The sequence below is a fragment of the Lutjanus erythropterus genome, chromosome 8 (genome assembly GCF_056507025.1).
Source record: "Lutjanus erythropterus isolate fLutEry1 chromosome 8, fLutEry1.hap2, whole genome shotgun sequence".
NCBI lineage: Eukaryota > Metazoa > Chordata > Actinopteri > Lutjaniformes > Lutjanidae > Lutjanus > Lutjanus erythropterus.
In genome coordinates, this window is record NC_139324.1 from 32078678 (window position 1) to 32106437 (window position 27760).

At 39.6% G+C, this 27760-nt stretch overlaps 1 protein-coding gene across 1 annotated transcript in view; it reads left to right on the forward strand.

Annotated features, from left to right (window-relative positions):
• The window catches only part of ptprna (protein tyrosine phosphatase receptor type Na), a 39652-nt gene that overhangs the window by 2228 nt on the left and 9664 nt on the right, over nucleotides 1–27760 (forward strand). Inside the window, exons 2-16 of the mRNA XM_084725321.1 lie at nucleotides 5864–5914; nucleotides 16432–16542; nucleotides 17909–18026; nucleotides 18191–18338; nucleotides 18815–19016; nucleotides 19116–19274; nucleotides 19447–19572; nucleotides 20585–20619; nucleotides 20714–20979; nucleotides 22387–22473; nucleotides 22587–22666; nucleotides 22862–22926; nucleotides 26096–26305; nucleotides 27167–27427; nucleotides 27542–27689. Of these exons, the coding sequence (XP_084581447.1) occupies nucleotides 5864–5914; nucleotides 16432–16542; nucleotides 17909–18026; nucleotides 18191–18338; nucleotides 18815–19016; nucleotides 19116–19274; nucleotides 19447–19572; nucleotides 20585–20619; nucleotides 20714–20979; nucleotides 22387–22473; nucleotides 22587–22666; nucleotides 22862–22926; nucleotides 26096–26305; nucleotides 27167–27427; nucleotides 27542–27689 (2067 nt within the window). The remainder of the gene's footprint in view (nucleotides 1–5863; nucleotides 5915–16431; nucleotides 16543–17908; nucleotides 18027–18190; nucleotides 18339–18814; nucleotides 19017–19115; nucleotides 19275–19446; nucleotides 19573–20584; nucleotides 20620–20713; nucleotides 20980–22386; nucleotides 22474–22586; nucleotides 22667–22861; nucleotides 22927–26095; nucleotides 26306–27166; nucleotides 27428–27541; nucleotides 27690–27760) is intronic.

Consider the following 27760-nt stretch of genomic DNA (forward strand, 5'->3'; position numbering starts at 1 on the left):
GAATTATGAGAGGCATATTTCATATGTTTGATTACTTCAGTATTATCATGTAAGTGCAATCACCCAAATGTGATGCATTAAAGAGCTTAGAAACAATTGATTATGGTTTATTTTTAGACACCTAAAGTAAATTGTGATAGCAAGGGATGCAAATATTTTTTCAAACAAGCTTCAAAATATGTCTGCTATGTTGCCATATTGTTATTTTGAACGCTGTAAAATCATAATATATTTGCAATTTTTCAAAAAAATCTCTAAAAACATGCTAAAATGAACCTAAAATGCTGGCGTTTCTGTACAGTTTGCCTCTAAAAATCGCACATATTTGAGAAAATGTATGAGCAGTAGCATTTTAAAAAACCCCAACATGAGCAACTGACAGCTCAGTGGGAAGCCGTTCTGCTCGTGTGTGATATTTCAGCACCATGGAGAGAAACCAGTAACCACTGTTGCTTCCCTTTGTCCATTTATCCATTCACGCCTCTTCGTTTCCTTCTCTGTTCTTCCACACATCCATCCGTCCATCTGCTCATTTGATTATCCGTCCATCCATTCATCCGTCCGTCCATCCATACGTCTGACTGTCCATCCCCACACACACACGATGATGTCCATGTTAAAGCTGACGTCTCTGCAGCCAGCCGTCTCCCAAGGGAAGGATGTCCTGTTGCTATGATAAACACTGTGTGATAGGTCAGGTCTCCCTTAACCAATGTTATGAGATTTATTAGAACCTTTGTGCTGGTTTACCACGCCAGGGTACACATTTTTCATTTTCAATAAAGATAATCGTTCATATAAAAACTAATTATTGTTGTTGTTGCTGTTGCTACACTCTTAGAAAGGGTTCCAAAAGGGTTCTCCCTGAAGGGCTGAGGTTCTACCCAGAGCCATTTGCTTCTGAAGAATCCTTTTTTGAAGAAAGGGGTTCCAACAGGGTTATTTGTAAGACTAAGGGTTCCATAAGGAGCCTTTTCATCCAAAGAACCCTTTTTTAGACAAAAGAGTTCTTCAAGGATTGTTGAAATCTTTGAAGAACCCTTTAATCAAGGTTTCGTCAAGGGTTTTTTGTACCATAATATAAAATGATTCTTCATAGAACCCCCTGAGTATATTCTATGTGAAACCCTTGGAATATAAAAAAGGTTCTCAGTAGAACGACCTGATTATGTTCTAGATAAAACCCCTGGATTATAAAAAGGTTCTTGGTACAACCCCCAGACTGTTGTCTAGATAAAACCCTTAAAATATATGAAGGTTCTTGGTTAAACCCCCTGGCTGGGTTCTAGATAAAACCCCTGGAATAAAAACAGGTCCTTGCCAGAACTCCCTGAGTGTGTCCTAGATAAAATCTATGGAATATAAAAAGGTACTCAGTAGAACCAATTGAGTTGGTTCCAGATAAAACCCCTGGATTAAAAGCAAGTTCTCGCCAGAACTCCTTGAGTGTGTTCCAGATAAAATCCTTGGAATGTATAAAGGGTCCTGGTAGACACCCCTGAGTGGGTTCTAGATTAAACCCTTGGAATATCATAAAGATTCTTGGTAGAACCTCTTGACTGTGTTCTCAATAAAACCCTTTGAATATAAAAAGGTTCTCCATAGAAGCTTTCTTTTTGCTTCTTGTAGAAGGTGGGAAAGTTCTGGATAGAGCCTCCAGAGAGGGTTCCGGGTGGAACCGTTACACCATAGAAGGGTTCTCTGTAGAACCTCTTATGGGGAGCTGTCACAGATGGTTCAAGTTCTCAAAAAGAGTTCCAAGTGGAACCTTTATAAAATGTTGGTTGTGTGAACTATTAAGTTACTTATTATTTTGCCATTTGGCAGTTTGACCATGAGAGCAGAACATCTGAACGTTGCTCCTGACTTTTTATTTACCAAATCAGAGTGTACAATATATTTAAACAAGATCTGGAAATGGAAATAATTTTTAAACCTTGCAAAACAAAAACTAAAAATAAAGTGTTTTTGCCATTTGTTTCTTTGTTTTAGCTCCATGCTGCTAATGTTTGCCCAACAACACCAGTTGCTTTTCACTAGTCAACCGGTCAGTGTTTGAAGACTTGGACTGGCATGTACGCACAATGTCTTGGCAACGTTGTGATGATGTGTATGTCAGTCCGTCCACAAACCCCTCAGCAATAATATCTGTGTGTTTTTGCTGGAGCTTGTTTCAACTACACATGAAGGTTTGCTTAACCCTCCATAGATTAGATAGACTGGAGATCCTATTGAATTTTCCTAACTTGCGGGTGCTATTTTAACTGTTTGGTATTGTAGCGCTGAAGCCCTGACAGATGACAGATGGTTCCTAAATCAGTTTTTCTATCCTAATTTAAGATTAAGGAAATGTGGATTACACAAGCATCCTGACTTCCTAAAAATCTTAAATAACCTCTGCTAACTTTAGAAAAACTGTTAAGTCGTTCATCTTTGCAGTAGTGTTCGCTAACAGTAGCTAACGGTAGTGTGAACTAACACTAGCTAATGGTGGTGTTCACTAAAAGTAGCAAAAAGTAGTGTTTGCCAACAGTAAGCCAGCTAATGGTAGTGATTGCTAACATTGGCTAACGGTAACATTGGCTAACATTAGGCTCACTAATGGTAGTGGATGCTTGCTTCACAGTAGCTAATGGTAGTTTTCATTAACAATAACTAATGTAGTGTTTGCTAACAGTAGTTAACTGTAGTGTTATCTAACAGTAGCTAATAGTAGTGTTAGCTAGCAGTAGCCACCAGCAGTGTTAGCTTACTTGTTATCAGTATGGCTCCTCTTTTACTGCCTTTTACACAATAAACAAAGTGGAGAGTGCGATCGTGTTTCTCTTATCTCCCAAACTAGTGTTGATTAGATGCTACCAAAACTTCAATTCATCTGTCTTAAAATGAAGTGGCTGTAGCTCCATTTTGTTAAATGTGCGTTACAGTATGGTTACAGTGGTTACAAAGTTGTTTAGTTAATCAATATGTGAAAAGTAGAGCCGGCTACTAGGTAATAGACATAAAATTTGATAAGGATTGAATATTTAGGATTTCCTAACCTAAGATAAGATATAATGAAGTCAGATAAAATGGATTCCTGAAGTTAGATTTGCTTCTATAATACCAAATCAGGAAAAAATCCATTAGTCATTTAGATACACTCTCAGATTTGAATGTTAAATGTTTGAGAAGTCAGCAAAGAAATAGATGATACACACTTGAACTGTGTGTGTACAATGTGTGTGTGTGTGTTTTCTTCAGTGAAAGTAGAGGTGAGTCACCGAAACCAGTGGTAGATACTGCGTCATTTCAATCTTGTTTCATTCACCAACCAACCCGCTTCTCACTTGCCATCTTTTGCATTTGATTTAGGATACAGATGTCATTTATTCACACACAGATTTCATGTCAATTATGCACTCATTTTTGTTTGTTTGTGTATACGAACTGGGAAAAAAAACAGAGAAACGAGAGACAGACTGACAGAATAATCCATGCATACTCAGCTGTGTTGCATTCACTATCTATCACCAGCCACCTGCTCCTTCCCACATCGCCGTCCCCCCAAGGTCTTACTCACCGACCTAAAATAAGAAGCAGTGCATGAGCTAAAAATGAAATACAAAGGAATGACAAAAATACTAACGACAGCACTGTATTTGCTGCTGTTCACTTAACAATTTTTGACTTTTCCCTCTAGTGAATCTGTATTTCGCACGTGTAAAATTTAGGTCAACGTGTTATCTTCAGTCACGCCTATCAAAGATATTTTAAATAGGCACCTGAACATTGGAGAAAACAGAGGAGTTTCACCCCCACTATTAGCAATCTAATCATCTGTACACACATAATTAGATGGTGAATTAATTGTGTTATGAGTTGGTGTTCAGTGAATAGAGGAATGAATGAATTTAAATCACCAACCAGCAAGAACTTTAGAGAGAAAATGGTTCACTTCTAACTCCCACAGTCTTCTACCAGTAAAACAGTGCAGCTGACCAGTGGTCGCAAGTTGAGGTCTAAAATGTAAATTTGCACTGAAATACAGTTTATCTTTATCTTTTTATTTAGATGCCGAATTGACAAGAATACTGTCGACATACTACACATTTTATTTTGTGTTTCTAGAATTATATGTTTTTACAGATACGTAAGAAATTGTTTGTATTTTTTAAAGGGAGTTTGGTGAAATATTTCCCCTGGAGAGCGTGGGGAGGTTTAGTTTAATTGAAGTTGCTAAAATGTATGTTTTTGAACATTTTTGTCACGACTAAAGAAACACAAAGTAACTGCTAAAAGATGGTAAGGTTGTCTGATGTTGATTGTTGTTAGTTATTGGTTTGATTAATGGTATAATGTGTGTTTTGATTACTGACAGTGGCTGACAAATCTAATTATCAGCTAATTATACTCAGTAAATGGTTCAGTAAACTGTTATTTTTATACCCAGTAGTGCAGTATAAACTGAGCCTTAAACTGAAAAAGTAGCTTTCTTGGTCTTGAGGCTCGATATTGCAAGCAATGACACTATCAGGTGTTACTGATCTCAAACACCCACTTTTAACTATTGGGGACTATGCAGCAAGGGTGTAGAATTGCGTAGGGATCACTGAATTTTCCCTCACAATAATTTTAAACAAAAGATTCAGATATAACCACTGTTGACTGCCACTGTCTAGACAGTAGTGGTTAATGAGAATCAGTATTATAACAAAGCACCAGTGCTGACAAAAAAGATGTAAAACGAAAGACCTAAGATGAAAAACTCTGTAACAAGACAAAAAAGACAAAACAAGATGGGAAAAAAAACTTAAAAGATGTAACAAAAAACAAAAAAAAGGTGACAAGGAGAAAAAGACTTAACTAAATGAAAAGACATAATTTGACAAACAAGAAAACAACAGAAAAGACATGACAGAAAAGACCTAACAAGATGAAAGAGACATAAAAATGCTAAAAACTATATGAAGGAGACAGGGAGACTGAACTGTGAAGAAAGGTGAGGTTCAGTTAGCTTTGCACATACACAGCCATTAGAAAGGTCTTTTAGTGGACTACTTTTTACTTCCATACTTTGAGTTAATTTCAGAGCCTGTATCTTTTCACGTTTGCTTGAGTCAAAAAGTTGAATTTGTACTTTCTTAGTCTTTTTACACAAGTATCTGTACTTCTACTTGAGTGCAGCATGTGTGTACTTTTGCCACCTCTGCACGAATCTATTATTTTCTTAATTTATTCCCATGCTGTAATCTTAGTCAGCACTCCTCTGGCAGCAGCACAGTGCCTCCTCTCACGTCGTCCGCCGATGACTGACAGCTTTTACTATGCTTATGGGGACAGTCTGTGTCTCTGTCGTTCTGAAACTTCACAACAACACAGAAGGAAAACAAGGAGAACACAAATGCTGCAGACTTTTTAATGATGAGAAGAAGTAACCCCACACCACGAGCGAACCCCTCCCCTGCTGTTTTAGCTCCAGCTGGGACATGTTTATTGTTCTGTCCAAATGAAAATCAGATAATTCGTCTTTCAATGTTTTCTGATGTTTCAGATTTTATGCTAACAAATGACACCACTTGAGTTGAGGTGATTTTAAAATTATCTTTTTAAATGATAAGTGTAGTGTAGGTTGGCTTTGACAATAGTGGGATTTGAATATAAAAGCCAGGATGACAGATGTGCTCAAATGTGTTTTTTTTTGTCACCACTGTGCAGTACATTTGAAGCTAATTAGAATGAGTAAGCCAGGGCTAAGCTCACTTTGTTGTGTTCTCATTTCAGCCCTCTAAATGTGATTTAAAGCAGTTGTTGCCATGGAAATTGCCTTAAAAGATTGTACTCTGAGTACCTGTTTGTCCTCTCTTTGTCTTTTCTACCTCAGGTTGCCTATTTGAAAGAAAACTGTGCACGAGGGATCAGTTCTGCTCAGACGGTGAGAACAACACACACACATATACGGGTGTTTGTGCAACTATGGGCATTTTTAAGTCTCAGCAGTGGAACTGATGGTTTTTAGAAATATGTGCACAGTGTTTTCAAACATACTGACATAAGAATAAATGTGATTTAATAATATTTATGAAGCATTTTATGGGTCCAAATACCATTTTTGTTCATGTCCTACAGCTGTGAATGTGAAATTAGTTAATTCAATTACAATATGACTTTCAAACATTTCAAATGTTTCATATAAATATTAATTTACACATTGCATTTAGTCATCATTTGTAGGCTTTTTTCATTTAAATGCACCTGTGCCATATGTCTAGCCTGGGTCCTTTAAATCCACCAACTCAACTGATGTAACAAGTCGACAGTTCAGTCTGATATTAGGCTATTTTATGTCTTTAATGCAATGTTCAACAAATTCTAGGGCAAAAGATTTTTTTTCTTTCAAAGTCAAACATTTCTAATTTCAGTGGAAACACAAGTCAGCAAGTGAGCACATGGCTGACACCCACATAGGTGACCCTCAAGATCCAGAAAATCAAGGCAATTTATTTTACTTTATTTTTATTTACTGTGTCCTTACCAAGCAGTTTAGCAACTGTGTACCTTGAACTACATTTAAAAATAAATTAATACTGTTTAACTGATGCATATTAGATGCTCGGAGTCAAAGGTAACATAGCAGACCTCTCCAGCTGCTCTGCAAAATTAGCTAACATGTCATGAAAACAATCACATCTAAGGTTGTCTAAATTTTTCATTGAGTAGAGAAAATCATGGAATACCCTGTTTTTGAGAAGCTAAAAACAGATTTTTGTTTTTTTTTTCCTTAAAAAGGGCTCAAAATAATTAATTAGTTATAGTTAAGTCATAATTGATCAACTGAATAATCATTAGTAGGGACAATTTTGTATAAGAATAGTGAAAAATACAAAAAATAAACATGTTCCAGATTAAAATTTTAAGAACTATGCAGTTTTGGGTACCTTTTTATATTTATTGCAGCCTCTGATACACACACAGAAACACACACACAGTCAAACATAAACTGAACTCGAACATTAAACTTTTAAGACAAACTGCTTTCTTAATCCTTTCTGTCCCTTTGCAGTATATTAAATTATTAACCCTGCAGCTGGACACACACATTCACGTGTTCAAGTACACACACACGCTTTATGTCTGTAAGCATGCCGACGCAAAGAGTGTGTGTGAAAACACACAAACACAAGTCAAGGATTTTTCCTCTTTCAGTCCCCGTGTGTGTGCGTGTCTCCCTCCGTCACCTGCCCCTCTCCCTTTCCTCGTCTTTATCTAAGCCCCTCCTCCGCCCCACTGTCTCCATGGCAACACTGACATCACCGTGAGGTCGACACCCCCACAGTTGTTGTGCTAATACAGCGATGAGTCACTGACACACACTTACGCACATCTCTGTGGAAATTGCACTTACGCACACGCTCAGCCACAGGACAGAATACAAAATGGATCAGCGTGCTCGCAGCTCAGGAGCACATGCAGGGCTAAAATTAATGCCAGTCTGTGGGTCTGAGCAGAGAACACAGGAGAACAATATGCTCTCCACAAAGGTTTTTTAGTCCGATTGCTTGAAATGAGACCCTTTTCTCTCTGTGTCTATCTCTCTGATTCTCTGACCCTGAATCTACAGTGCAAAACCAGCTGTAAACTGTGCAAATCTGCATGTTTTTTAGACATCGGCAAACTCTAACTGACCTAATTTCTAAGCTTGTGGGAGGAAAATACAAGTTCACTTATAAGTTGACAGAGAGCATCAGCACCACAGTCTCCACAGACTCACACAGGTCTCCCGATGACTAACACATTAAGAATAACTGTTGAATTAAGGTTACGTAAGAGGTTGCGGAGGTGTTTGCATTAGGCAACAAGGAGCAACAGTAAAATCAATAGGAAACATTCAGACTCTGTTAATTAACCGAGAAAAACACCATCTCATCCATAAGAGTTACATCTGTGTTCAGTGTCGTCTAATCTTGTGACGATACTGGAATTTCTAAATTCGATAAAATACCTTGAAAACTATTGATATTCAGTACCACTTTCTATACCACAGGGAAAACTTGACGCAACTCAGGGGCATAGAATTTTGGATTTTCGTGAAAAGACTTCATATGACTGCAAGAAACCTAACCCTCTTAGAAATATTCATCTTCTCTATAGAGCACGCCTTTAAAAATGACAAAATTATTTAATTAACTAATCTTAGAAGTAAAATCTGGTGTCAGTTTGCTGATAAATTGGTTCGTTTGACAACACTAGTGACATCCAATTGAACAAAGCTTTGTGCTGCAGAATGCATCACTCCAAACTAGTTGTAAGTTGATGCTTTCAGGGGCACGCTGATAGCTCAGTTTGTAGAGCATGCGCTCCATGTACTGAGGCTAACGGCTTGTTCACGCTGCACACTTGAGCAGTGACGGCACCATCGTTGCACTGCTGCAGCTCACACACACTGTGGTATTCATAAGGCTGCGTTTCTGCTGCAAGGCGGCTGCTGAAAGCCCTAACTTTCTACATGGAGTTTGCAGAAGAGTTTGAAGAGAGGGAAAAAGCTATTTTCTGAAGGCAATCAGTGATTTTCTCCTTCGGTCAGAGACAGAGGGAAGGGGAGATACCTGGATAGAGCGAGAAGAGAAAAGAGAGAAAGAAAAAAAAACACTAACCCACACCCAATTTGTTCACATCTGTGACACACTGCACAGATGCAGACACTGCAAACTGTGATGAGAGGTGTCCTGGTGCTGATATAATGTAAATATGACTGTCAACAGATGATTTTTAATGTGTGTTTTTGTTGAGAAACGCAAACCTCCGAATCTCTAGATGAAGCGTGGCTGCAGTCGCACCTGACATGCATGAGCACCGCTGCACACACGAGCTCCACGGACGCTCTAACCTGTTAATATGAGCGCAGAAATAAAACACACACACCGCTCAGGTGTCTAGACCATCCTGTGACCCTCTGCTACTAAAATAAAACTTTCACCTGTTGGATGGCACCTATGATGTCCTAAGCATCAAAGTTGAAAATGAAATATTCTAACACTGCTAGCACGTTAGCTAGATAAAGCTTTTTCACAGCAGCTGTTTTGACATGAAATAGTAGGGTAAACTGGTGTTACCACTGGTGCTAAGTAAGGTCAAATAGAGTCAGGGGTTCTGCCACACTAAATGGAATGGGGCCATAATAATGAATTTAACTAACACTGCGTTCACCCTCTTATTTCATATTAATATTGCTTCTATTATCTGAAAAAAAAGTGGTTGAGAGCAGCCAGTCTTGGTGCTTTGCTCCTGCGTCATGCCCCCACCACTTTCTTAAGAAAAACAACCACTATAATTTGACTGCTGGTCAGTAGAAATTCTGAAACCTTTGTCAGTTTTGATGCATAAAATAATAAAAATATATCACTGTAAAGCTATTAGGAGCATAAATCCTCTTACTAGTCAGGTGAAGAACTATACTATGCCTTTTCTAATCAATGATCAGCATTGTTACAAGGTAAAAATTAAGGAAATAGAGGTCTGAACCTGACATATACCACTACTGTACCTTATTGAATCTTCAGGTAATTTCATACATCTGTCACTTTTTTATATTAAGACACTATATTTAGCTGTTTTGGTACTGTTGAACCAAACTTCATTCTAAAAGCATGTATTCTATTGTAGGGCCATATTATTAGGTCACAGCATCACTAAGACTCTTTTCTGACTCACTGTGATCTACAGACACAATCGGCTCACGTGTCATTTAGTCAGTAACATCATTAATGAAGTGTTTTCCCATAGATTCACATACTGACTGGCTGCTTTTACAGTGCCGGGACATAACATATGGCTGCTCTCATTCAGAGGTGAAATGCTGCTCCACTTCCCCCTTCTGTTTTTTTTCACGCTCTCACAGATGATGTGGACATGCTGCATTGAAAATACATGGCAGTTACTGCTGACGTGTTTTTGTTTTCGGTACTTCTACTGCTTTATTACTTTAACCTTTTGAAACAGCCTGTTGTTGGGACCACTAGTGCCAGTTTTGTCTTTCTCTATTAAGTGATGTAGACACTGATCCAGCACAGGAGGCAGACAGCCTCTTAAAAAAACAAAAGGAATACACCTCCTGACATAGCCTAAAGCTGGGGTAAGCAGTTTAGTTTTGGGCAAATGTAATTCAAGTGGTCAGAGAGAGAACTAGACTTCTGCTTCTTGGCTTTGCTCTGTTTTCAAGCTTTAGACAATCTAATCCCGGGTCGGTGAGATAGGTCATTGCTGAGTCTCCTTCCCAAAACTTAAGTATTTGATGACCTGGGAATGAGACTCAAAAATCAAAATCTTTCTCCAGAATCACTCACTGCACCCTTAAAAACCTAAAGCAACATATAATGCAAATATGAATCTTTTAATTTAACCCAAAAGAACTGCTTGGATCAGCAAAGTAACGTGTGATTCCTGTACCAGCTTATTTTATAGCATTCTGGAAGGCAAGGCAGTGGTGCATCTGCAGTCATCCTCTGAGGAATAAAATGTCTAATGATGTCTGCTCACTGCACAGCACAGTCCTCTATCTCTGCTGTGGATTTACAGACTTAAAGATTTCTCCTAGTTAAATTCCTTCTTTTTTTTTCTTGCTGCCTGCCACTGTGCATAGGGAAGATTGATTGAGTCCTGTGTGTTGCCGTGTGGAATGCACCTGAGAGCATCTTCTCTCAGCAGTTGTTTATTTGTGTCCCTGCCTGGATGTGTGGCTGGCCCTGTACCAGGCAGATTACAGGTTTTGCAGGTCGGTACTGCTCCTCTGTTCTCATCAAAGACGGTCAGAGATGGAGGTTGTTGTTTTGGGTTAGTTCTCTGTGCTGCGTTGGGTCAATCGGATGGATTGTTTGACCTGCTTGTGTCCATGTTGATGTTGTTGTTGCAGACATGTCTCCTCTAAGCCCGGAGAGTCTTTTGCAGTAAACAGAACAAGGTCATACATTGTTGCCTGAGTTATGCGTGTGTAGCACCCTGACCGTGTCAGCCATCTGCTCCTTGAGGACAGACCAGGTCAGTGTACTACAGGCGTCTGGATAGTCTGCTAGGAAAGGTGTCTAAGCCCCGCCCCTTTTCCGTCTGTGCTCCAGTAACAGTTGAGCAAACTTGATATCTTGGTCAGCTTTCCTCTTTTCCTGTAAAAAGCGACATAATGGGCCACATCATAAAGGGTAAGAGTTTAACATTTAGGATGATGTATTGGTAGAAGTAAGTAGTAAGTTTAAGTATGTTTTCATTAGTGTATAATCATTTAAAAATAAGAGTTGTTGTGTTTTTGTTACCTTATGAGCAGTTTTACCTACAGAGACAGTGGGTCCTCTTCACTGGAGTCTGCCATGTTGCACTGCCATGTTGCTACTGTAGCCCAGAACAGACAAACTAAACAGGTCTAGATACAGCCTTTCGCAAAATGCTAGCTACCTAGGATTGACGTGGGTTAGCTGGTAAGTTAGCTTGCATTTTTGCTAATGTTAGCTAACTTTAAATGTGCTGTGATTTTACAGGTCCCCCGACAGCTTCCTTTAACCATCTTCAACTTGTGGTTTTCTTTTCAACACTGAAGAGCCGAGCACATAGCTTAGCATTGCTCAACTATTATTGGAGCACACAGCAAAAAAGGGGGCGGGACTTATGGAGGGTTCATTGGCCATAGCAGCACCTGTAGATTTTAGTGTGATGCTTGATACACATGAGTACGATGTACGAACCACTGGATGAGTATTTGGCATGGACATTAAAATCATTAACATCACGTTACATTTCATTTTAAAAACTGGGGATGAAAACTATTACAAGACTTTGGACAGATGTTCGGGGTGGTTGTTTAAGGTAGCAATGGAAATCAATTATAAACTAAGAATTAAAGTAAAGCTATTTAGTGTGCCATTTATGCATCTCCCTGGTTTAGTTGGCACGACTCTATTGTGAATACACACACTTTTCTTCTGAGTGTTTACACCAGGGATACTGGTTGTTTTGCCTTGGGGCCACTTTTGCAAAATGAAAGAAACATTAATTTTTCAGATAAAATGAATAAACATTATAAGGCCCATAACACATGTTTCTTTGAGATTCTTTGCTTTCGCATTAACTGACTTATTAACTTAACTTGGTGCAAGAATTGACAGATAAGATGTTTTACTGAATGAAATAAGTGCAAATACAGTTTAGTTGTAAATGCTTTGCACTGCTTCGACCAGGGACAGAGTGAATAGCAAATTTATGCTCTTATAGTATGAAATGCACATTTCCTCGGTTAAGACTGGCTTGCACAGAGTTCACCTATGATAGACTGTTGCACCAATGCTTATCACAGTTAATGTGACAATGATTTATTTGGAGCATTTTTTAAATCATGCATTTTGAGCAAAACATTGCAGTGTTTTTTTTTACATTTAAAAGCTTCCCCTGTGTAACAGTGAATACAATTGTAGGTTCCCTCTATACAAAAATGATACCTACAGAAATAACTCCAGCTCTAGAAATAGTCCCAATCCAATCAAGCCGTGCAGTTTGCCGTCTTCTCTCCATTCATCTTCCTCCTCCTGTGGCTCCTCTCTCTCTGTCATCAGTCAGCTCACCACCAGGAATACGAGCTACTGTATCAGCCTTCTCTATCATCAGAGCAATACAATATCCTGTGTGACATCACATCATCATCGGTAATTTGATTACAGGGAAATATGTCTGTGTCTCTTTTCTGTGTCTTCGGCGGGGGAAAGACACACAAGTTTGTATGTGTATTACGGCCGCAACAAACGATTATTTTCTTCAGTTGTTTGGTCCATTAGATGTCAGAAAATGGTGACAAATCTTCATCAGTGCCCACGATGACATCCTCAAAAGTCTTTTTTCATCAGCGACCCACAAGTATTCAGTTTACTGTCACAGAGGAGTAAAGAAACAAGAAAATATTAACATTTGAGAAGCTGAAATCAGACAAAAAACACTCAAAATAGTTAATGAATTATCAAAGTAGTTGGTGATTAATTGATTAAAGGAGAAATCTGTAATATATTTGCTGTAATTTATTATTTGCTGACTATGATGTATCATCAGAGATTAAGGAAAAATGCTAAGCTGAAATACTTGCTTCTCTGACAACTTTGAAATTTGTATTCCAGGCAAGAATAACAGTTTTTGTTTACCAGAGTCACATTAATGTCGAACATTCGCTGTTTATGAGTCATAAGAAATCATTAAAAATCTCTTAGAAGGAGTAGATGTTTATCAAGGTTAAATTGAGCAATATGTTAAAAGGGTCTGGAAGGCAAAAGACAGGCAGTCACTGAACTCAGACTCTTCAGAGCAGTGGGATATTGTTTTCAGGATAAGAAGCTCAGCTTTTTAGCTTTTTTTTGCACACCCAACTGCTACATATTAACCCTCTAATCTAGTCTTTAATCTAATCTTTAGTCTATAAAATGTCCCAATTTCCCAGAGCCTAAAGAGATGTCTTCAAATTGCTTCTTTTGTCCAACCAGCAGTCAAAAAACCCCTAAGACTCTTCATTTACTGTCATAAATGGCAAAGAAAAGCAGCAAATCCTTTCGTTTAAGCAGCTGGAACCAGCGAATGTTTTGCATTTTTGCTTGAATCAAATTGATTGTTTTGATCCAATCAGTTCAGACTAGGGATCAACTTGGTAAAAACACCAACTCATTTCTTGCACCCACCGGAGAAATTAACTTTGCAAAACAAATGAGTCATGCATGTCTACTTCTCAACACACCGACTGGTAAAAAGTGAGCTGAACTGTTTCCTATAGCATTTGTTGCCATATAAACACATTAATCCTCAGTAATCTGTTAACTGTTCACCGTCTCACTGTGGCAGGTTGGGTTGTGTGAGATTTAGCCGGTGTAGTGAAAGACTGAGGTGACTCATCAGTGCGCCACATAATACGTAGTCTGCTCTGCTGTATCTTCATTCCCATCACATCGCAGTCTGACAATCTTTTTCTTTAGATATATTGTCAGTTTTAGAGGTTTCACAGTGGAAAGACGAGCTTTATTGTCGTGTTTTGGCAGCTGACAGTAAGTCTGTGATAAAGTTTCAGGTTCTCAGCATCAGACTGACGTGTTTAACCTGCGCTTCTCCTGAATCTTTTCTGTCTGAAGCTGAAATGACCTGAATGCAGCGACGGAGATCTGCAGCAACAAGTGCTCATGTAGTGAAGTTTACACTCTCAGAAATAAAGGTGCTAACTAGAACCACGAAGGGTTCTTTGGCTTGTCCCCATAGGAGAACTCTTTGATTCCTGGTAAGACATATTAGAAAAGTTCCACTTAGAACCCTTTCAGAGGGTTTGACCTTTAACCCAACATTAAGGGTTATACCTAGAATCATCTGTGAAAGGTTCCACCCAGAACCCCCTACGAGAGGTTCTACAGAGGACTCTTCTATGGTGTAATAGTTCCACTCAAAGCCCCGTCTGGGGGTTCTATCGACAACTTTCCAGCCTCTAAGGATGCTAAGAAGAACCCACCCAAGGAGTTCTGCTGAGAACCCTTTTGATATTGCAAGGGTTTTATAAAGAACATACACAGGAGGTTCTCCCAGAACCCTTCTGTGTTGTCACTTTTTATCTAGAACTCACTTAAGGGATTCTACTGTGAAACCTTTCCTATTCCAAGAGTTTTATCTAGGACACACCCAAGGGGTTCCACTGAGAACCCTTTTGATGTTACAATGGTTTTATATAGAACATATTAAGGGGGTGCCCCCGGAACCCTTTTATATTAAAAGAGTTTTATCTAGAACCCACTCGGAGGGTTCTACCAGTAAGGCTTTTATATCCCAGGACCTACCCAAGGAGTTCTACCAAGAACTCTTTTATATTCCAGGGGTTTTACCTAGAACACACTCGGAGGGTTCTACCGAGAACCCTTTTATATTCTGGAACAAAGAATCTTTGACGAAAGAGTTCTTCATGGATCTCAACTATCCTTGAAGAACTCTTTCTTCTCTGGATTACAAAGGAACACTTTAACGAACCCTTTCCTCAAAAAAGGGTTCTTTACAAGCAGATGGCTCTCGGTAGAACCTCAGCCCTTCAAGAGGAACACCCTGTGGAACCCTTATTTCTTAGTGTGTAGAACGAAGCACCAGCTCGTTTCTGTCTGAAGAGTGGATGCATGAAACTGTGTGGGCTCAGACTGACCTAACGTACAGAACTGGACCGTATATGATCAAACATACATCACCGATGTTATAAAAACAGTTCATTTAAAATAATACTGAACTCGTGCTATTATTACGTCTGTTGCCATGAGGCTGCCTGCAGGTTAGCAACTATTTCAAAGGAAAGTTTTTTTTTAAAGCCCATAAAGTGACGATGGCAGAACCTCATCAAAAGGAGTGTGACAAGAAATACACATGTGTGGGCTGCACTTCAAAACTGTGACTCACTGTTGTGGGCTAGTCTGGTGTGGGCTACCATGAGAATCGTGGGTATTATAACACGCACTGTACCTCAAGGGCAGCTTCATTGAAATCACTGTGATAAAACGAACACAGATTTAGCCAAAAATCAAAGAAAAAAAAATCAATTGGTGCCTTGTTAAATTTGTTCTGTATTTTGTGTAAGCCTTTTTCACAGCAGACATTTTGATTCGTCACAGAAAAGCACAGATGTTGCTAATATAATTTACGATGGCTCAGTTCTATTTAGGTGTCTTAGTAATCCTTGACAGTGTGACAGCCAGGCATCAGGCACAATACACCTTTTTCACAGCAGCCGTTTTGACATGAAACAGCGTGGTAAACACAGGTGTTACCACTGATACAAATTGAGGTTTGTTTCAGTCAACGGGCTGCATCGCAGTGTGGCTGTTGCTGGGTGTAGAAACCACCAAAGTCTCTGGGCGTTTTCACACCAGCCTCGTTTGGTCCAGATTTTGAGACTTTTCAGTTCGATCCAGACCAAATTTATAGGTGTGGCACCTCCCCCGGACCACGGTCTGGACCAGAAAGACAGACTTTCGTCCAGTGAAACCAAAACTAACTGAACCAAATGTAAACAGTGTCTCAAAAAATGAAGCTTGAAGCTTTTATGTCTGAAAGGACCCTCTTGTTTGGTAACTTACACAATAAAAAAATACAAACTGGCAGTACAGTTTAGTGCACTAATGTGTTGGCACTGACACTGTTTCCTAAATCCCTCAGTGGAGCTAGAGTTTATGACCTCAGTATGTCTAAAATCTACTATGACCCTGAAACTGAAGCAGCTAAATGGAATTCAGCCACCATTAATTTTATTATTTATACATGCTGTGTCTGTCTGTGTGCTGATCGTCCCTGAACTGCGCTGGATTTTGTGCCCAAAGTCACTTTAAAAAGAAATCTAATGAGTGTGTGTGTGTGTGTGTGTGTGTGTGTGTGTGTGTGTGTGTGTGTGTGTGTGTGTGTGTGTGTGTGTGTTCATTCCAGACGGGCTGTTTGGTCAGTGTCGTAGCTCCAAGCAGGATCAGGTCAAGTACCAGGTGTCAGTTCCTGTTCTGAAGAGGATGCAGGAGGTCCTCAAACACCTCATGGTTCAAGGTGAGAAAATAAATGTACACAAATCATCACTTGTGTTTCTTTACAAAGCTCAAACTGGAAGACTGAATACCAAATTACTTCAAAATAACCATGATAAAAACAATAGGTTCAGTCATTTGAACTGTTTTTTTAAATAAATTACACTAATATTGAATTGCAGAGCCTTTACCTCAAATTTAAATGTCAGTGGCCGTGTAATTAAAGGTAAAGAGATGGAGTTTGCAGCCATGCTAAGGGTGATGAGAATGTTTTGAAGGTATATTGTAGTTATTAACCAAATTATTGGACAAATTATTTTTTTATCCAGATGGTTGCACAAAAGCAAACATCAGGGGATCACCAAAGTCATTATAACAGATCATCTGTGGCTGTTACGGTCGCTAAAAAAATTAATGCCAATCCATCTACTAGACTTTTTTTCACAGCAGCCATGTTGATATGAAAAAGTCCGGTAAACACAGGTGTTATCACTGATACTAATTAAGGCCGTGTTACGTTTAATGCTGCAGAGCCTTTGCAGTGAGCCATAGGGTTGTGTACGTACACAAATCACAGTGCAGATTGCCGTGCCTCATTTTGGTGCCCTGAGCTGTCTGCTGACATAGTTGCCCTCTGGTGTGGATGCAACAAACAACAGAAACATCACCACAAGTTGCTAGTTAACATTACAGCAGCACTCTCTCTACATGGCTCTGGCAGCAGGCAACGTTAGCGTGTCGTTAGCCAGTAACGGCCTCACACACAGTTAAAATGCCAAGCTAAAGGGTGTGCATTGTGGCCGTATTTCACTTGAAGGATTCCAAGACTGTTTTGTGGTTCTGTTGTTTTTAAAAAGTGTTGGGTCATGCACAGTTTATGCACAATACCATTTTAAAAGTGTTGTTTAGCAGCGGTATCAGAAAAAATAACAAACAATACCCAACCCAATGCAATAGTAGACTCTGTTGACCTGAATGTAAAGGAACCTTAATTAGCATCACTGGTAACACCTGAATTTCTCTACAATTTCATATCTAAATGGCTGCCAATGACATTGCCATCCCTTGAGCGGTTCTGCTAGCATGGCTAAAACACTGATAAATAACTGCACTGACCATGAAGTCGAGTACCCATGTAGTTACACCGAGGTCCCTTTGGCCATGTACGTAACTAGAAACCACAGTGCTGACCTTTTAGACACTTTGTGAACACAGAAATCCATTCATAATAAGAGCACTTTAACACAACGCCTATAAGAAACAGTATTGATTAGTCGCTCTGCCTCTTACACGCCTCTGTCTTTGCACTCTCACGCTCAGCTTCTGTGGCTTTCTTTAATTGCTGTGTGTGTGTGTGTGTGTGTGTGTGTGTGTGTGTGTGTGTACAGGTCTTTCCTGGCAAGATGACATCACACAGTACATTTTATCAAAGGAGCTGAAGAGAGTGCCCCACACCACTCAACCCTCCAAGCCAAACTCCTCTTCCTCCTCCTCTCATTCATCTCAGTAAGTATCCTCCAGTCACACTGATATTTATACACATAAACAGATGAGTCAAACGACAGGCTCAGATCCATCCATTCATTTCACCCTGAGTCACCGCGTATTTCCCTCTGGACCTGTTCTTTCATCCATCCTAATACTCTCTTTGTTTCTCTCTGGGTTGCCAGGTCCAAACAGCACGTCCCCCACCACCACAGTCCAAAGTTGGGGTCCACACCTCCTGGTGGCAGCTATGTGGACTACATGATTGTTGAACCGCCTCAGTCACCACTGCGCATGCAGACAGCCTCCATGGACCCATACACATACCACCAGGTACACACACACACACACACACACACACCTTCATCATCATCATCATCCAAAAGCAGGCCTGTGTCAGCTAAGGGCTGAGGTTTTACCTAAAACCATTTGCTTCTGAAGAACCTTTGAAGAGAGGGTTCATCATGGGTTCTTTGTAAGACTTAAGGTTCCATTAAGAACACTTTTCATCAGAAGAACACTTTTTGGAAGAAAGAGTTTTTCAGGGACTGATCCTTACCCTCAAATATTCAAATGTTAAGCGATGTTACAAGCAGATCCCTCTGCTAGGCCTTTTCCACTGTGTTTCTGTTCAAAACTGGTGGAAACAAGTCTGGTTCACGAGATAGCAAGAAGGTTCCACGGACCTTAAACGGAGCCAATTCAAGAACCAGAGCTAATATGATGGAAAAGGGCCCTGAGAGAGTTTCAAATGGAAACATTAGAACTCACGCAGTTCTAAATCAGCATAATATCTCTCCTAATTCCAGCATAGATACCAAGACGAAGTTGAGAGATCGCTCATCGGTGCAGGAGGAGGTTACGTCCGCCCCTCTTCAAGGTCCCAGGCCAATCAGAGAGAGCGAGAGCGAGAGCGTGACAGGCAGCTGCTACAGGAAGCCCTGTCTCTCTATTTGGCGTCTGCACAGCCCTCTTATCGCCACAGAGGACCTGCTTCCATGGCTCCTGCAGGTGAACAGAATTCCAAAATAACAAAAAAAAATCTATTGTGGAAAGACGCTGATGGGAAGTGCCTCTCTTCATTATCATAACCTATTATGATATGACCAGGTCTGCCTTATTATGAGGACTTCGAACTGGAGATACCAGTGGACTATGTGGAAGACTACACTGTGGACGAAAGACTCGGTACTGCTGGCAGACAACAACAACCGCTGCAGAATAAAAAAGTTCCTCAGGACTTCAGCACTGTCTCTGGAAATGGAAATGGTGAGGAAAGTGAACGTAAACGTCATATGATATCTCATCATTTCGTTACAACAGATCTAAATAAATGTTTTAAAATATATATATAGTATGGGCGTACTTATATATTCAGAACATTCATCCAATTTCTACATTAGAAAGTGCAAAGTTAGCTAGCGTTGCTGTCCTGTGTTAGATGGCCTGCTCCAGAGGATGTCAGGAGTCCTGCAGAGGTACGGAGTCGATCCCAGAGAGCTCAGTCAAGAGCAGCTCTACAAACTGGCTCTCATTCTGCAGCTAATGCAGGTCCAAGACAAAACAGGTACAATCTTACACTCATTACCTGCGATCTGTGCAGAATATTTGGTCAAACCAAACCAAACCCAGATATTAATACATGTTTTTTTCAAGTATAATGTGAGGCAGACATTTGTCTGAGTCCCCTTTCCCTTGTTTAAATGTGGGATCATGAAGCCACAGTATAAAACTACAACATCTACATTATATGTGTGAAAGGACAGGGGTTTGACATCCGCAGCCTGCTACTTTAAAATTACTTATATACATAATTATTTCATTCTGTCAGCCCTTTCAAATTTCCTCCTTGAACAGTCACAGAAAAAAAATCAGGAAAAGGCTCTAAAGGAAAAGGCTGCAAAAAAGGTGATAAAAGCAATTTTAAAAATAAAACAAAAAATTGGAAACATTGATATTTGTTGTAAACAGGAGTACTTTGTGTCCAAATTTTAGAGCTCAAAGACAAAAATTCAGCATGCCATAGGTAAGACAAGAAGTGTTACAACTGTCCCTAGTCTCCCCTACTTTATGTACCTAAACTTCTTAAGATATTCTACTGATTGGGACAATTTAGTCTATTATATTTTATTTTAATGTAGGCAAATTAATGGAGCTCAAGACTGTATGCAAAGTTTCTTTGACAGAGACAATGATAGTTGCTAAGCAACCAGGATGCATCTCCAATTGCACAAAAAAGTAACAATATAACTGCAACTGATATGACCATGTGGCTTAAGTAGGTAACCTTTTGTGCCATTTATATATAAAAACCTTTTAGATGAAAATATAGACACTATTTAGGAAAACTACTGGCACCAGAAGAATTTATTTATTTATTTTAATTCAACAAAGATGTTGAAGAAATGTCAAAATGACTGTCTTGGCTGTTCTAATGTTGAGGTGGTGATGAACCAAATTTACAATATCCTACATAGCTAACTTGAACACTGAAGTAGATGGAAAGAAACTAATTATGTTGAAGCTGAAGTTGAATGTAGTATTTGTTTAAAAACATCAGTTTGTCTCTCGTAATGCAGATCCTAATGAGAAAGACCTCATCACACTCAAAGAGGTACGTCAGAATCTGTCATCTCACAAGATGCAGACATACACTTTTTTTTTTTTTTTTTAAATCACTGACAAGTCTTCTGTCATTCTCCGTGCAGATGCAGCTGTTAAAAACAGACAGTGTGTCCCATAAACCAGAGAAGCCTGCCCCCGTTCCCGGTCCCCCTGATGCCCCTCCTGCCCCTTCCTCCCCCTCAGTCGCAGCAACGCCTCCGGCCAAGAGCGCCGGCCCCCCTCATTCTGCCTCCCAGCCTCCGCAAGCCGCTCCTGCTGCAGCCGGACAAGGCTTAGGGGAGCAAGGGCCGCCCCTGGTAGAGGGCACGGGAGCCAAGGAGGAGTATGGGTACATTGTTACCAACCAAAGGTCAGCACTCAGTCAATTTCAGCCTTTCCTTTTTATAACAATCCCACTTCCAAAAGAGTTGGGACAGTGTGTCTAATGTAAATATGTAATGTGTCTTTGCATCGTCTTGCTGAAATAAGCAGGAACGTCTCTGAGAAAATATGTCGTCTGGATGGCAGCATATGTTGCTTTAAAACCTGTGTGTACCTTTCAACATAAATGGGGCTTCACTGATGTGATAGTTACCCATGATGCCAAGCATTTGAAATTAGTGATGGTAGCAATCTGGATGGTCCTTTTCCTCTTCAGCCCAGTGGTCATGATGTCCATGATTTCTGAAAACAATCTGAAACGTTGATTCAGTCCCTCTCAGATGTGCTCAGAGAAAGTCTGCGGCATTTCTGGTTGTTGTTGATACATGGCTTTCGCTTTGCATGGCAGAGTCTTAACTTGTATTTGTAGATGCCAGCAACAAACTGTGTTTACAGACAACTGTTTTCTGATCTGTTCCTGAGCCCACGTAGTATCCTTTATACAGTCATGTGGGTTTTTAATACAGTCTTTAATGCAGTGCTGCCTCAGTGTTGGTTTTCAATCTTGCCCCCTATGAGCAGAGATTTCCCTGGATTTTCTGAATCTTTTAATGATATTATGGATCGGAGATGGTGAAATCCCCAAATTCCTGCAGTTTTGTGTTGAGAAAACAAAGCGGTGAACCTCGCCCGCGCTTCCCTTTAATACTCAGTCATGACACTGGCAATCTTACACTTTCATTTAGCAGATGCTTTTATCCAAAGTGACGTACATCTGAAAGCTGATACAACACAGGCAAGGATCTAGTCAGGAAAGAACAACACAAGTAAGTGCCATGAGGCAAAGTTCAAATCTGATTGGATGTAGGTGCCTGAAGTGCCTGTGGTGGTGTGCAAAGAGAGCATAAGATGATGATAAAATGACATTTTTATAAATATATATATGTATCTTGTGCAGTAAATCAAGTGCAAAGGTGTTCTTCAGTCTTCTCTTAAAGACTGAGAGGGATTCTGCCTTGCTAGCAACTTTGGGCTCTGTTGTGGTGAACTTTCACCAGTAATCTGATTACCTGTCGAATGTTCCAACCAGGTGTTTTTCCCCAGTCTTTTGTTGCCCCTGTCCCAACTATTTTGGAATGTGTTGCAGCCATCAAATTCAGAATGAGTGTATATTTACAAAAAAAAGTTTGAACGTTAGAAGCACGTCTCTTTCTGCAGAGCCAATAATTATTCTCAGGAAACCTACTTCTCTCTGGGCGTGCAGAACAAATACCATCATGCCAAAGGCTGTCAGGAAATCGCTAAATGCCGTATTAATTAGCGGTAAAGAGCAGCAAATAAGACATTTATTAAACATGGTGTTTACAAGGAGGATAATGATGTTTTTCTCTCTCAGCCCTCTCAGTTTGTACGACGGAGTGAAGCTGCTGGAGCTGCTGGCTGATAAGATCCACCTGACAACCAGCAGCTTTATCAACATCAGGTAACGCCAACACTGTGTGTGTGTCTCAGTGTGTTAGAGAGTTGTAAATTTTTACTATCTTGCTCTGAACAATGCGTGCGTGTGTGTGTGTCCCTGTGGCTTTGTGTTGTCAGCGTGGTGGGTCCTGCGCTGACGTTCCGTATCCGCCAGAATGAACACAACATGACGGCTGCAGAGGTGGCTGCTAAAGCTGGTGAGGCTCGAAGACACGCAGACACACTAACACCCACCTACTTACTCGCACATACACACAAGCACGAGGGGAAAAGTACGTGGGCGAGCTGCACGGTCTCTCTCGCAGGTTTTTTCCTGAAATACTTGCTTTTTTTTTTTTTTTCTCACACCCAGCAATAAAATGTTTGTCTTTTTTTTTTTTTCACACCAACAGTGTCTGAGAAGAACTTCCTGGAGTCGGAGACAGGCCTAAAGATTGTCCAGACTGGTGTGGGAGAGGTATGAGAACCACACATACACACAACCGGTAACGTATAGAGCAGTCGTCAAGGCAACGGAGATATAATCGCTGCTCTGTATTGTTTAACATTTTCATTTGAATCCGGTCATTCATGGATCCGCTGGAGTCGTGTTTTCACATTGTTGCCACTAACACCTTTGTGCTTTTCTATGGATCACCCTATTTTATATATGTGAGAGAGACTTAATTCTGTATAGAATAAAATAAATTGCCATTGTGCTCAATGATAATCCATTTAGCAACTCTTCATCTGTGTGCAGTATAACAAAAATTTAATGAATACAAATAGACAAAAAGGAAATAAAAGTGAAGAGAAAAGGTAAAATATACATGAGGATAAAATCAAAATCTTATCTGTATCCGTACACCTAGAGATGTGGACAGGAACCCTGCAAATAAAAGATTATGCAAATATAATATACAGTATATTATGTATACCACGTAACAATGAGACTACCCTTATAATTTGAGTGGTTTATAATTAGGTTATAAATGTGGCTGTAAACTCCCTTATAGATCATTAATAAACAATTATAAACAAGTTATAACAGTTTTCATACGTCCACGTGGCAAGATCCAGTTACTACTACTTAATCTTACTGATGAGTTACTAACATTTATAACTGGCAAAACAGAGCCTTATTATAAAGTGTAAAACCGTTCATGCTGAAAATGTCAACATAAACATTATTGCTAAAGCCTTAGTGTGTGAATCTGGTCAATATGATATGCCAAATGAAACTTTTTGACTATTGAAGCTCTAATATGTAACATTTCCGCATTTCAGCACTAGACCTATGTGATATATTTTGTTTAGTTGTGTTCTTATTACTTAAAAATGATCCCAAATGCTTCCAGCAGTGTCCAAATTCAATCGTGTGTTTCCTGCTAGTAGTTGCTAACTAGTTGCCATAACTTCTGGGAACACTTTATTATATCCTCGCCCATAAAGATGCTTTCTGTTATGTCATATAAATTTTCATCTGCAGGCGTGGCTGTTTAAAAGTGAAGATTTAAACTCTAGTGGATTCCATGACAGTTTGTGACATCATTAAATTATGTCTTTCATCATTTTTTTGAGCATATCTGTCTTAACAGTACAGATAAATATGGGCTCACTATTTGGCAAGTAGCAGGTCACTGTTGGCCTTTTGACCTAAAGTGTTGTAGCAGTTTATTAAGTGTTAACAACCTAATTAATAAGCCAATTATAAACCATTTATAGTCTTATAAGTTTAATAAATAGCTTTTACTGACTTTTTTATCTCAATATCAGAATCACTCAATGCATTATTTTTTTCCTCGTTGGATTCAGGATCAAATACCTTTAAAAGAAGGTGTTGATGCTGAAAATCAGCTCAACGTTTTGTAAGAAAAGTGGCTTTACGAGCACAAGAGCTGTGCTGCACTGTATGTGATTCAGGAGAGATAAAGTCAGTACATCTGTAAATCTTGTTTTCCATCCATCTCTACGCTTTGTGCAGTAATATTGTGTGTGTGTGTGGGTGTAAGTCTGTGTGTGTAAACCCCTGCGCGTGTGTGCCACCTGGAGGGCAAGTGGCCAGAACGAATCAGCAAGCCAACACCTCATAACAACCAGTATTTCACCAGTTGCCATGGTGCTTTGTCTCTGCCATCATCATCATCATCACCACCCCCCTCCTCCTGCTGTGGCTCCCAGATCCCAGGTGCTATGGCAACAGTCACAAGTGTCATTAACCTCATTATTTTCTGTTCACACAAACAGCCTGATTCCTGGCCTCAGGACCATCGACTGCATCGTAGATTTTATGGTTAATGGATTAATGATCGTTTAGACTGAATATTGGAATAACACACTGATTGAATTCAGTGTGTGTGTGTGTGTGTGTGTGTGTGTGTGTGTGTGTGTGTGTGTGTGTGTTAGTGACGTGATCTTCAAGATGAGAGAAATCGCCAATATTTCTCATTAGTAATGCTTGCCAATTCTGGTTTATTCATTCAGAAATTCATATTTCTTCCAATTAATTCAGTTAGTTTAAATATATAAAAACAGCGCATGATTTGTACTTTTAAAAAATACAAAAAGAACAAAATTTTAAAAAAGGAAAACTGAAGGAAAGAGAAGAAGAAAGGAAAAATATCTAGAAGCAAAACATCATGAATATATGATGGAGAGGGTAAAGTCAAGGAAAGGGTAAAGATACAATAAGTAGTGATGGTACTAAATCCATAATAACGTCACCATATAAACATAGTAGGGATACAATACTTTGAATATTACAATTAAAAAATGTCTCAATACTGTACTGGACTATGACGATATCTACCATGATATTACACAGTTAATTACTTTATTTTATTGTTTCTTTTTTATTTAATTTCATAAAAGGTCTGCTACTGACTGCTGCATTGCTTTTGTACAGTTGCAAAAACTGTACATACAGTACATAATTCAAACATTTATTGCATGCTTAAGTCAAGGCTGGCTACTTTTATTTTATTGCAGAAGAAAAGCAGAAGCACTATAATTTTAAAGGGAAAACAAATTTGATTTATGAACAAAAATCTTCTAATATCAAGTTTAGTATTTAATAAAGGTCTTTTATCATTTTCTTTGTTTTTTAATATCACAATAAAATTCTGTAGATCTGCAGTCTGTCTGTAGATTAAAATTGACTTTTATGTTGTGTTCTGTTGAAATTGACAGCTCAGTGAAAACTGAGAGATAGAAAAGTGGATGAAGAAGAATTAGAACGACACACTGACAAACAGAATGGATGTGTTGCATGTCCTGGACTACGGTCCACTGATCTTTATGGGGCATCTGCTGTCTTTGTAATGGCTTCTTTGCTTCACACCACCTTGACCTCTTAGAACTCTGTCTTTAAAACTCAGCGTCAAACTCTGACTGAACACACCTCACTGTCACGCACAGTTAGGTAGAAACAAATGTCTTGTCAAAATGAAATGAGTGACCTTTGAATTCCAGCGGTGAGAGCAGATTCCCTGGGGCAGCTTAGCTCGGGGGTTGACTCCTCTCAGGGCGGCATGTGTGTGTGTCAACAAATGGAGGACGTGAGATAATAAAGTGTTTTCTTTGTCTTCGTTCTCTCCTGCCCGTATCTTACTCACCGCTCTTTATGATGTCTTTTTTTTTTTCCCCAGAGGACAGACGCACGGGGTCTCCCTCAGGTAACCAGGGTTTCCGAGGGCTCCAATGGGACAGTCATCACCCTTGTTTCCATGGCAGTCGTAGGAGGCGTGCTGGTATTGGCTATGGCCGTAGCTTGTCTCAGGCACTACAGTCAGCAAGTGGCCAATGGCAAGCTTGGCCTGGGCCCAGAGGGAGGAGCAGAAACACACTTTGACTACCAGGTGAGGCAGCATGGGGGGATTCAGGAGTGAGAAAATGTCATTTTACATCATTTCCCAAAGGTTTACGTTGTTTGGTTTTTTGTTTTTACCGTGGTCTCAATGTCTCAAACATATGTATGATCAAAAAGGCAATAATTATATGAATTTACTTTCTTATTCAGAGCATATATACTGAAAAAAAAGTTTAAAAAATGTTATAGGGTTTGCTAGCTAGTTAGTTAACAGGATATTACAATGTTAGCTAGGTAGCTTAAAAAATACAGAACATTACATTGTTTGCTAGCTATCTGAAAATTAACAAAACATTAAATTTTTTGTTAGCTAGTTAAAAAGCTAACAAAGCATTATTTTGTTTGCTACCAAAACGTGACATTATTTGGCAGCTGGCTGAAAAGTTAACAGAACATTTCATTGTTTGCTAGCTAGCTAAAAAGTCCGTTAGCCTAATTAACCTACTCATGCTGGCTCTGCAGAGAAGCTTTTAAAAATAGACATTTTTAATTGGATTTTCAAGTTAAAATTTAAGAATAATAAATAATAATTAAGAATTAATTAACATTAATTTAAGAATAAAAGTTAAGCTAGTGTAAATTTTGGTGCAACACAATCAAAGTTAAAACATGATTTAATCGGGTTTAATAATTGATCTGTGTGGTGCAACCCAACCATTATGTTTACTTGTTAATCACATGCAATGTGCGTAACATGCTGATGCTGATGCTGAAAAAATCAGATTAATCCAATCATCACAAAATTGTCATCAGTACCAAACAGTTACTGGTTACAGCTCTATAAAAGACAGTTAATTTGACTTTTTTTTTTACCGCTCTTCCTCTCTCTGTCTCTTTGCTTTCCGTTCAGGAGTTATGTCGGCAGCACATGGCGTCCAAATCCTCTCTGTGCCGCCAGGACTGTGTGGGAGGTGGGAGCATGACAGGGGGTGCCATAGCCACAGGTGCTGGCGGTCGACGTGGTACGGACACGTCGCGAGTCAGCAGCGTCTCCTCCCAGTTCAGCGATGGCCCCCAGCACAGCCCGTCCTCCACCCACAGCTCCACTCCGTCCTGGAGCGAAGAGCCAGCCCAGTCCAACATGGACATCTCTACTGGTCACATGATACTGGTGAGAAAATATACTTCCTGATATAGCAAATCGCCTTTTTCGGTAGATATTAAGCTTTTTTTTTTTCATATATATATATATTCATATTTTATTTACGTGTCATGTCTCCATCAGGCGTATATGGAGGATCACCTGCGTAACAAGGACCGCCTTCAGAAGGAGTGGGAAGCTTTGTGCTCCTACCAGGCTGATCCCAGTTCTGTAGCTGTGGCTCAAAGCCCGAACAACATGGACAAGAACAGACACGCCGAATCCCTCCCCTGTTAGTTCATCGGCCGCTCTGTCTGATCATTTCTGTCTGTCTGTGTCAAGATGTCATGTATATATCAATCA